At 40.7% G+C, this 11,050-nt stretch overlaps 1 protein-coding gene across 4 annotated transcripts in view; it reads left to right on the forward strand.

Moving 5' to 3' along the window:
* The first annotated feature begins 1,494 nt into the window (after window positions 1-1,494).
* fermt2 (FERM domain containing kindlin 2) overlaps window positions 1,495-11,050 on the forward strand; it is a 39,825-nt gene continuing 30,269 nt past the window's right edge. For 3 of the 4 annotated variants that reach the window (XM_032499587.1, XM_032499589.1, XM_032499590.1), the window contains exons 1-2: window positions 1,496-1,757; window positions 3,948-4,105. In XM_032499587.1, coding sequence (XP_032355478.1) covers window positions 3,949-4,105 — 157 coding nt within the window. In that variant the 5' untranslated portion in view covers window positions 1,496-1,757; window position 3,948. Of the gene's footprint in view, window positions 1,758-3,947; window positions 4,106-11,050 lie in introns of all 4 variants that reach the window. The other variant, XM_032499586.1, reaches the window with a different exon arrangement.

An 11,050-nucleotide genomic window follows, 5' to 3' on the forward strand; every position in this document is an offset into this window, starting at 1 on the left:
CCCCCACCAGCTGATCATTTGTTTGAATGCACTCATACATTTCCATAATTCATCTGCAGCAGTAAAGACGTGAGCAGCAACCTGCAGACAATATTATCTTAAGTGTCTTGCATTTAATGGATGAAGAAAGCTCTGATCATCTCACACTGATGATATGCTATTGTATTATTTTACAATGACCCAATTACAATTTTGAATGTGGTACATGAAAAAAAGAAAACATTACACACTGGACCTGCACACAATTATTTTCTCATAGTAAAAGGGCTATATTTGGTAGACGGCTGCAGACAGTTTTAGATAGTCTTAAGTCTATTAGCAAATCAGAGAAAACTGTTGTCGAGTTTCTGATTGACTTTATTGACTGACCTTGTGTGGGAGCTGGTAATAGTTCGTACATGCAGAAGAAAATGAAAATGTGAAATCAGGTGAAGGTATATTTATGCATTTAATTTACTTTCCATCTCTACTTTTTGCAAGAAGTTATATTTTGCAGCTGCTGTATGGACTTGTTACGCTCCAGAATACATTTTTTTATTAGATAAAATTATAAATTCTGAAATATAATGGATCTTTAAACTTGAAAACCCTGAAGAGTATGTGAAGTCGTTTGACATTCCTCCACATGGAACAGCTATAGCATGCTGCTTGAACATATGTGATGTGTCAGGAATAAAAATAGCTATCTGTATACTTTGGCACATTTCTATACTTCACAGACTTCAACTGGAGGCTTTTAGACTAAATAAAGTAGTCTACACTAAAAGCAAAATGGAGAAACACATAAAGAGGAGAAGCTTTTCAGTTATTAAAACTTTGAAAAGTGACAAAACCAAAATGCCTTGTTATTTTGTGCTGTTACTCCCGGGGATAAAGACCCAAAAGGTCCCTGTGGGCTGCTGCAGGGCTCCACATCACTATTGCCATAAAAGGCAGCTTGAGATCTTCACCGCATGTCCATATACAAGCGTAAGCCTACCTTATTCTGTTAACATTGACTTAGTGTAGCCTATTGCTTTGTTAGTTTTTATTTATGTTTTATCATGCTTTACCAAGCTAACAGTAATATTGACACTAAAACTCACATGAATATCTGATTTTGGCAGACAGTTCTTAAAAGTGTCATTTAAAGGTCCAGAATACGATTTATTATTCGACCAAATGATGATACATTGTTGATTTGCGTAGTCTAAACCATCCAGTACGGGAAGTAGGCTATACATAAATAAATAAAATAAAAATAAAAAATACCATGAATACCTGATATAGTTAGTATTTCTACAAAGTGGCTCTATGGTGGACAAAAAAGGCCAAAAAGGGAGAAGAAACACACTCACAGGTCGTGTGTGTGTACGTGTATGTATGTGTATGTATGCGTATGTGTGTGTACGTATATGTGTGTGTGTGTGTGTGTATGTGTATGTGTGTGTGCGCGCGAACGGGCGTGCGCGCGTGTGTGGGGTGACTGGGGGCCAGTAGGCGACCAGAAAAGCTCCCAGTATGAAAGGAAAAGTGGGATTGGAGGAGTGACGTTATCCGCTGCTGGAAAGAGGGAGGGAGAAAGAGGGACGGCTGGACTCCATTAAGCCGAAGCCTGCAGGAAAACTGTTTGGGATACTTCACTTCTTCAGCGAGTTCTTCGGGGATTTCTTTCTGTTTTATTGTCTTAAAAAAAGACTTTATACATGATTTGAAGAGGGGGAACTTGTTCTGTACCGTGTAGTCGACTGTTTTAGTGTTTCTTCGTCTTTGTGAAGGTGAGTACACTGATTTAAATGTTCGTCCTCAAAGCTTTGCTCGTTCGCCTCTATGGAATATGAAAACGTTTGCGTTTTTGTCGCACCGCTTCTGTTCCGTTTAACCCGCGCTTTAATTAACAACAACTTTGCTCATTTGGGCGGTTTTGTCGCCTTTAAACACACTTTAAACTGAACTTACTCCTTTAACGACCGACCGACCGACTGAGTGAGTGTGCATGTAGCCGCGGGAGCTGTTGTACGGACTCCGCTTACGTAATTAACCCCTCTGCCTATTTGTAAGAGTGCCTTTACCGTTATTTTCAACAGGTGAACCTGCACTTCTCCGGAGATAATAGCTGCCGAAGGTCCTTGTTGAACTTGTAGTCGCGGGCCCATTGCCTTTGTTCTGCCTTGTTTATTGATTAGACGGCTGTTTTGATCGCCAGGCCACTCTCTTCTGGACAAGCGGTCAGAGGAGTGACAGATAGGCTATAATGTAACTTTCTGGCAGTGACTTCACACAACAGGGCGCTTCTTATTCCCAGCAATAAGGAAGAGGAGAGTCATGGTGAGGATTTGGTTCACCTTCATCACTTTTCTAAATCATCCTTGGGTTCATTAGTGAGCTAAACTACCTCATCTCTGGTATTTCGATTATTAACAGTATGCTTATGTTGTAATTCTTACTTTACTACCTTTTACAAAAGTAAAAGTAATGATAGCAGAATAGAAACATATTCCAGTAGAAGCACTGACAGTTCTGCATCAGCAGCTAAATATATTTAGAATACTATACAGTGGCTGGAATAAGTTTCCACACCCATGCTAAAGTTGATTTAAAAAGAAGAATAAAAAAAATCTTTTGGAAATTTATCTTAATGCCTTAATTAAATTTTTTTTGGGAAAATCCATCCTTTTAAGGACACCAATTACCTTTTGGAAATGAATAATGTATTGTAAATAAATGTTAAAAAGACAGGGGTCATACACGCCCCTATGTTAAATTCCCACAGAGGCAGGCACATTTTTATTGATAAAGGCCAGTTATTTCATGGATCCAGGATATTATGCATCCTGATAAAGTTCCCTTGGTCTTTGGAATTAAAATGACCCCTCATCATCGCATACCCTTCATCAACCATAGAGATTGGCATGGTTTTATTTCAGTTAGCTAAATAGTTGGTTTGATTTGCATTGAGAGATGATCTTATGGAAAGTTCCCTTACATGTGTAATTTTATAGGCTATCAATGGAAAAATTACTTTAAAAATGTTTGTGCATAAAGTGATCAAATGCAAATGTCTGTTTTTGTCAAATAGTGTATTGCATCCCCGACAAATTAAGAAACGTAATCACTATGATGCAAAAATCATAATTTTTTACAATATTCCCTGCAATTATGTTTAATACCGGGCTCGGCAAAATGCCAACGTTGTTCAAACTCCACACCTTCGGTTTGTAATGTAATCTTTTTGTTCATTATAAATCTGTAGTCCCGGTAACATAAACCCTGATGACATCACTATGACACCATCCGGGTTGCTGTTTCAGACTTTGTAAAACTCTTGTTGGTTTGAGTTGAGTAAACCAAGATTTCTCTAGAATGCCCCCATTTCTTTTCTTTTTTTTCTTTTTTTTTTAAAGAATAGCCACCAAGGTATAGCATAATGGTAGGGCTGACACATTTTCTTCTGTCCACCCCTAGACCCTGTCATAGTGTTGGAAAATATGGATGTGTGTATGTACAAGCACTATTTTAATGGCATATCAAGTCTATGGGGTGCACATCCAGTTTGCTTTCATAAATTGGTTTCTTTAAAGCATTGCATCGTTTGATGAACTGATCACATATTGTTCATGTAAAATATTAATCTGCAAAGTAACCAGCATCTACAGCTGTCGGATACTGTAAATGCAATGGAGTATAAATATATAGTTTCCCTGGAGTAGAAGCATATTTAGATATCAAAGTACTTAAGTACCGTGGCCAAGAACAGTACTCAAGTAAATCTACAGTACATTTATACCCCTCCTAAGTACACTTGTTCAGAAATATCAGCCTAGAGTCTTCTAGATATCTAACAGGGTACCAGTGTTTTTCAAGACCTTGCATGCATGGGCTTTGCACCACATTTCTTTTTTTTCACTCCAGTGTGACAGAACTTTGGCTAAACTTTCTCCCTTCCTGACTGTGGGTCTGTTTGGTAGGATGGCGCTGGACGGGATCCGGATGCCCGATGGCTGCTACGCCGATGGGACATGGGAATTGAAGATGCATGTCACCGACCTCCACAGGGACGTGTCGCTGAGAGTAACTGGAGAAATCCACATCGGCGGAGTCATGCTCAAACTCGTGGAGAAACTAGGTATGCATGCATCCATGCTGCTGTCATGCCACGGGCCAGAGCAATTCACTGTGGCTTTGTAATGAACAGGCTTGAGCTGAATCTTAATTGGCTAATTTTGTCACTCAATAGAAATGACAGCAATCCACCGTGTGCAGTCTGCAGATTTGAGATGCATTCCATGTGTAACAGAGTGGATATGGTTGGCTGTACTGAAAGCCCTTTCCTTTTACCTCTGACCCTGTACCGTCCTAAGCAGAATTTCTGTGTCAATGACTGACTTGTGTTATCTGTTCATATTTGTTGGCAATAAATACCTCTTTTTTTCAAAATAGTTACCATTCTGAGAAGTGCGATTCTACTAAGTAAACACTTTTCTTCTATGGAAACATGTTTCACACATTCACATTAAGAACAGACATTCTCCAACTTTGTCAAGGAACTTTAAAAGTATGCTTTCTGCCAGAAACACAGAGAGAAAATGCCAGAGGTTGGGAGCAAGCTACATTATTGTCTTTTGGAGATAAAAAAAAGTGAACTTGTTTTTGTTTAATGCATTTTCAAATTGACTATTTAATCAGAATGGAGATTTGTTGCTTTTGTTCCATGACACCAGCGCACTGTTCTGTATCTGCAGTTACGCACTTGACAAGTTTGGGTGCAAGTAAGCATAAGGGTCCTCTGTTCCAGCCACTTGAACACACTGCCCTGTTTCATGGACGCTGGAGAAAGTTCAGGGGTGGTGGCAGTGAGATTTGGGAGTGACGTGTGTGTGTGTGTGTGTGTGTGTGTGTGTGTGTGTGTGTGTGTGTGTGTGTGTGTGTGTGTGTGTGTGTGTGTGTGTGTGTGTGTGTGTGTGTGTGTGTGTGTGTGTGTGTGTGTGTGTGTGTGTGTGTGTGTGTGGTGTGTGTGTGTGTGTGTGTGTGTGTGTGTGTGTGTGTGTGTGTGTGTGTGTGTGTGTGTGTGTGTGTGTGTGTGTGTGTGTGTGTGTGTGTGTGTGTGTGTGTGTGTGTGTGTGTGTGTGTGTGTGTGTGTGTGTGTGTGTGTGTGTTGCTTGAACGCTTAGCATTCCTGCAGCGCTCCGAGGTTTTATTCCCTGCCCTTGGTCCCGTTTTTAGCTCTCCTGTTAGAGGGCCACATAATTGAGGTCTTTGTTCTCTGTGGCCGTCTGTGCTGAGCAGCATCTATGCTAGGCGACTGCAGTGTTGCTGCCGCATGTGGGACGACATGAATTCATTGGTCCTCCCACTCAAGACCTGGCCTTATCTGTTGTTAGAGTTGTGTTTGCGCTTTTTGTTAAGGTCTGGTTGCTGGGTAATGACCTTTTCTTGATGTGACACCTTCTCTGATGTGTAGTGTAGGGGAAGTCTTTCAGTGGTGGCTATTTGTTTCATAAACAATTGGATAAATGAGACGTAACAGTGTAGTAACTTTGCAATAGATTGTAATTGTCATAGAAATCCATCAATTTTGGTTTTATGTGTGATAAATTGTTTTGGTTGTTTAGTTATATCAAGTTAGCAACCACCATCATGGTGTGATGGGAGTTGCCTGCTTCTTTTGTTTTCATCATTCCTAATTTCTGTTTTCCTTTTCTTAAAGATGTAGCTGTTTTGCTGATGACTTGTCCGTTTTGATCTGCTCAAGATTCCAGTGGTTTGAGATCTTAAGGCAGTTGACAATAGTTTTGATTAGTTGACCATGGTTGGTGGTGGTTGTTGTTGAGCCAAAGCAAAATAACAGGACGTGTGTATGCGTGGTTGATTCATTGTCTTATCAAAAACGTACTGTATTTATAGCCTTGGATACCATTCCTAAACACATTGACATCCCTTCCATATTATCATGCTACAACCACTATTACTCCAGTAAAATTAGCCTGCTGTAGTATGCTTAAAGGTATTAGACCCTGAACTGACATTATGTGAGAGTTTGAGGGTGTATTTCTGCCTCTTGACTGGTTTCACAAACTGAGTGTGGGGATATTTCATTTGACTGCCATCTCCTTCCTACCCTGAGTCAACAGGTTGTTTTCCATTGTAATCATTAACCTGCCGACAACATTGGTTTTCCACATGGCACATCGCAGGAAACTGTACACTATTCAAGTGACGCACAACATTTAGTGTTTGGAAGAGGCAATGATATGCTTTTGTAATTAAAATTTGTCCAAAACGTGTCATCTTAAACTTAATTTTTCCAATACTATGCCATGAATTAATGTGTTAGTGGACAATCTGAAGTGAGAGGAAACAATCCGTGCAAGTTAATATGACTCAAGTTATGAGATTTAATAAAGTTGTAAGCAAACAGCTATTAGGCGATGCCCTTTTGTGTGAAATAATCTTCAAGTCAGTAACCTATCTCTCTGTATAGTTTCCAGCTCTCACTCGTCACTGAACAACTCTGAAGTGCTGTCCCATACCCACTGTTGGATTGGCTGGTTACTCAGTTATGCATAGACACTGTACATGTGCAAATGTGCATATTCACGGCTCTGTGAGAAGGGACACGTAGAGTTTTGGCAGGCAATGCATCAGTCTTACATTGAAAGGACATCCTGGTGCAATGACAAATCTCTCTGTCCTTCCTCCCCCCCTCTCTCTCTCTCTCTCTCTCTCTCTCCAAAATGAAGAACCTCTTGTGATTCAGTAATTGCTTTCCATGAGGCTGACAGTGCTCTAGATATTTTTCTATCAAATATTTGTTGCTGTATGCTGTTTTTTATTATAATTTTTTTTAAACCGCAAACATTTGTAACTGTTTTCAGAAGCAGTACGTGTTTGTGTTAAAATATTGCGTCTGGCCGAACAATGGCGATGGCCGGTGTTTCTACACGTGAGCAGAGTTGTGTGGGCTGGTGGGTGTGTCTCACCCGCGTGTGTCCTGCGTCCCATCTTTCAACTCTTTCTGTTGGCTTCAGGTTGTTGGTCCACATTGCAGGCTCAAATGGCCTTCAAAAATGGATTAAATATACAATTGCCAGGAAGGCACTTAGCTATTGATCACAGTAGCGAACGCTGCTTCCATTTCCTCTGCAACCCTCCAGGAGAGCAGTGTTCAAAGCCAGCTGATTCACCACCCCCTGGTCCCCCCCACTCTTGTAATCTTTTCATCACTGCTGCTTTCTCTGACTTTGTTGATCGACAATTGTAGCCCTCCTCTCTAAAAGCTGATCTTGGCATTTAGAGGGGAAAACAAATAATGCACAAATAACATTAGCTGGCGGGAGATTTATTGGATTTAAAGGGATTGTTCCCAAGTTACATGCTTTTAAGTCTGGTAAACTGTGGCTTACAGTAAGTGCTCAAGCTATCAATGTTTCACACAAATACATTGCTATTTTGCACAGGCTTGAGGTGAAAGGCAGGCATTTGGAGTGATAATGGTGTAATCCATGGCCCTGGACTCAAAGCCTCAGACTGTCCATAGATGTTTAAGAATAACACATTTTAGCTAATTGTGCAAACCACTGAAAAAGCAACTCTTGGAATTGGCAGCATGAGTGGCTGGCAACTGTAACTGATTGTTGAGAAGAACGTTGTTACCCTACTGGGGGGTACCCTGGTTGTAGTGGGCTCTGTTCAGCCTCACAAAATACAGCTGAGGGTATAGGGACTGGATGGAGTAGAAAATGGGAGGGAAAGAGAGGGGGGGTAGGTGTGTGGAGTGAAAAGGGCCTGAGCTTTCTCTCGCTGTCTTTCCTTCTCGCTGTGACGTTAGCCACGCGGCTAGAATTCCATAAAAGTCTTCGATGAAGCAGGAAATGACTTTCAGGGTTTGGCATGTTGTTCTCTGGCCGCTGCCATCATTCTGCTGTCTGCTTCATTCCTCCTCTCTCTGCCAACTCCCTTTTTTCCTTTTCTCTCTGTTTTGACCCTCCTCTTCCTCCCTCCTCATCTTAATATGTTGTGAGTGTGTGGCAGCAATGTCTTACTGTTTGACACTATTTCTCCAGCCATGTAGCCAGGAAGAATTAGTAATCAATACAAAACATTGAAGTACACATTGTTCATTTTCTCATGGTTTCTGAACCAAGTTCACGTACACTGACTGTTGAATGTTCCATAAATAGAACTTGAGTAGACTAATTTGTCTAGTGTGACTCTGATAGTTCATGTGGTTGTTTCCAGTTAAGGGCCTTTTTTTTTAGTTTTTAGCTGCCGTATCACCAGCTAGCCGCAGAGACCTTTCCCTGCATGTCAGAGAAAATGTGTGTATTGTATTTGCAATGACCTACATATGTACATCACGAATGAATCGGCGAATGGCATCATCCTGCATTCACTACAATTTGTAAGAGCAATTCACAAACGGAATGTATTTGTAGTCACTTGAATATTTTTCATTTATACCGTTCTATTCAGAGGCACGTCTAAACAAAACTGCAAATTAAAGTTTATAATGTTCAATTAGAAGGGACTGCAGTGTTTCCTCTGAGGAACTTTGGTATTCAAAATAATCCTTTTAGTTTTATCAGCTGTTTTGTGTTCTGTGTCCTCTTTGCGATGTCAAAATGTTGTCTGCTGGAGGTTGTGGTGACCAGAGGGAGATGGCTTCGGTTTGACAATGGAGTGCAAGTTTCATTAGGAAACGGATGCCATTTAACACAGGATGCTGAACTTCCTCTGTTTTTTTTATTTTTTTTATGCGCCTTCTCCCTTGTGCCTTCCTTGCATTCCCGCCTTCTCAGATGAAGGATTATGATTCTGTTTGGCTGCGAGGAAAGACGGATCTTCAGTCCCTGCAGAGGTTGAGATGAACAACTTAGATACTGTAGTCATATCTTTCCTGATGATGTGAGAGCTGTGGACATTTCTTTCCATTCAATATCACACACCAAGGAAGAGTGGGAGATTTCTTTGATATATGGCTGTAACCACTTTGCCTCTACTCGCACCAGCTCGCCATGACACACCGTTCCGAGATATATCACCGTGTGTAATGAGACTCATTGATTGTAAATGTGGAGCCATCCTAAATGTCTGGCATTACGAAGTGACAAACTGCCTGGCAGCCTGTGTGATCGTCCTGCTTTCTAATCTCTCGGACAGGAAGTAGTTAGCCTAAGTAGCGGTCCTGCCCAGGCCAGAGCTTTCCTGTTTCACTCACAAGATGCTCCAGTGATTGTGCTGTTCTGTTCTCAGACTTGCACATGTGCTCATGCATGGACCCCACCGGCTTATTATATTTACATACATTCTTGTTGTTTCCCATAGAGTTAATTTTAGCAGCCCACACAAACTACAATATTTTCTTTTTATTATTTCTTCCTGTCAATAGTCTACTTGGGAGTGCATTGGCTTGAATAAAAAGTGAGTCAGAATGTCACATGCGCTACCATATGGATTGGAGAAGTAATCTCCTGGCCCCAATTGATGCTTCAGTACTATGGAAGAGAAGTTAAAGGAGACTGTGTAAAGTAAAGAAACCAGCTGTGCTAGTTAATCTTTGCTATCCTACCGAGTTAACTCCTTGCACATCAACAAAGAGTTTCTGTTAAGACAGAAATCAACTTGATTTTGACAGCTGTTAGTTTCAATGTAGCCTCGATAAGGGATCATGTGGGAACAGCATCAGCTGCTTAATGCTGCAAATATCACATGATGTAAATGTTGTTTCCAGTTCTTTCTATCGCTCGTTGTCCACTTTCATTAAGAACTGCTATGCTTGTTCAGGACAATCAAATTAGCTAACATGTTTGGCATCTGCTTTTTGTCCCTCCCACCTTCCTGTAGTGGAAGGCAGTGCAGTAGATTCATCGGATGGAAATGTTACAGCAGCACGTTGTTTTTGTTACAACACACACCTGTGTGCCACTGGAGTAATCTGATGACATTTCACTCATTTCAACCTGTCCCTGTCTACAGTCTCTGTGCTCTCCCTTTTTACAGAGAAAAGCTGCAAGAGAGGTGTTGGTTTTCATAACCAAGGGATGAGACTTTATTATGGCAGTTGTGACCGAGCATAACTTCCTTCCTTCCATTTCATTTCTTTCATTTGCACCGCAGGAGGTGCATTTGTCTGAAGAATCTCTCAAAATGATAGAAATCGTTATCACGTCATCAGAAATGATGTCTTCAAATTGCTAATTTTGTCTGACCAACAGTCAAACAAAAACACTACATATACAATTTATTTATGTAATAATATAAGTATTAGGAAAAAGCTTAATATTTTCACAATTAATTAGAAACATTTTTGTATTTGTATTTGAACTTAAAATTGATTAGTTAATAATCAGATTATTCTGTTCATTTAATCATTGATATGTAGATCAGCCAATTGTTTCAGTGCCGCTGTAGATACAAATATTGAACCCAGAAGCAATTGTGGTTAGCAGCCTCAAGTGTGATTGTTTTACCATAGAAGTTCTCCTCAGGGTTTTTAGAGAAATTTATTGGGGAGCAACTGAGCTTCCTGTTAAACTCACAGAGGCGGAGGGGACGTCTGCTAGGATGCGTACACGGATAGAAGGACAGATGAATATTGCTTATCTGCTCCAATGATCTTTGTCCCAGAGTTTCTTTGTAATGTCATTATTTCACCGGGCCCCTGAACACCTAATTGTATAAAGCTGTGTCAGGGCGGAGGTGGAGTACCCCCACTGTTTTGCTGTGTTTGTATTATGACACAAATGGATACAAACTAGCCGTCTCTAAGGAGGTTTCCTCTAATAGCCCTCCTGGCCTCTCCTAATGTATCAAAGCCAGTACTGTTGCACTCTCTTTTTACTCTCAATAGGCTGGATGCACCCAGATTTCCTGTTCAGATTTCAGACTCACTCTACTCACTTATTGTCTTTTATTGGGTATAGGACATGGAAAGCCTGAGTGTTGTCAGCGTTTGGCAGGGCTTATCCTGAAGCATAGCCCTAGCTCATTCTGGAGTCTTTAGGCTGGTGTGTGCATATGCGTGTGTGTTTGTGTACGTACGCGCGCAAAAGTAGTTTATTTATGTTCTTTT

The sequence above is a fragment of the Etheostoma spectabile genome, chromosome 20 (assembly GCF_008692095.1).
Source record: "Etheostoma spectabile isolate EspeVRDwgs_2016 chromosome 20, UIUC_Espe_1.0, whole genome shotgun sequence".
Classification (NCBI taxonomy): domain Eukaryota; kingdom Metazoa; phylum Chordata; class Actinopteri; order Perciformes; family Percidae; genus Etheostoma; species Etheostoma spectabile.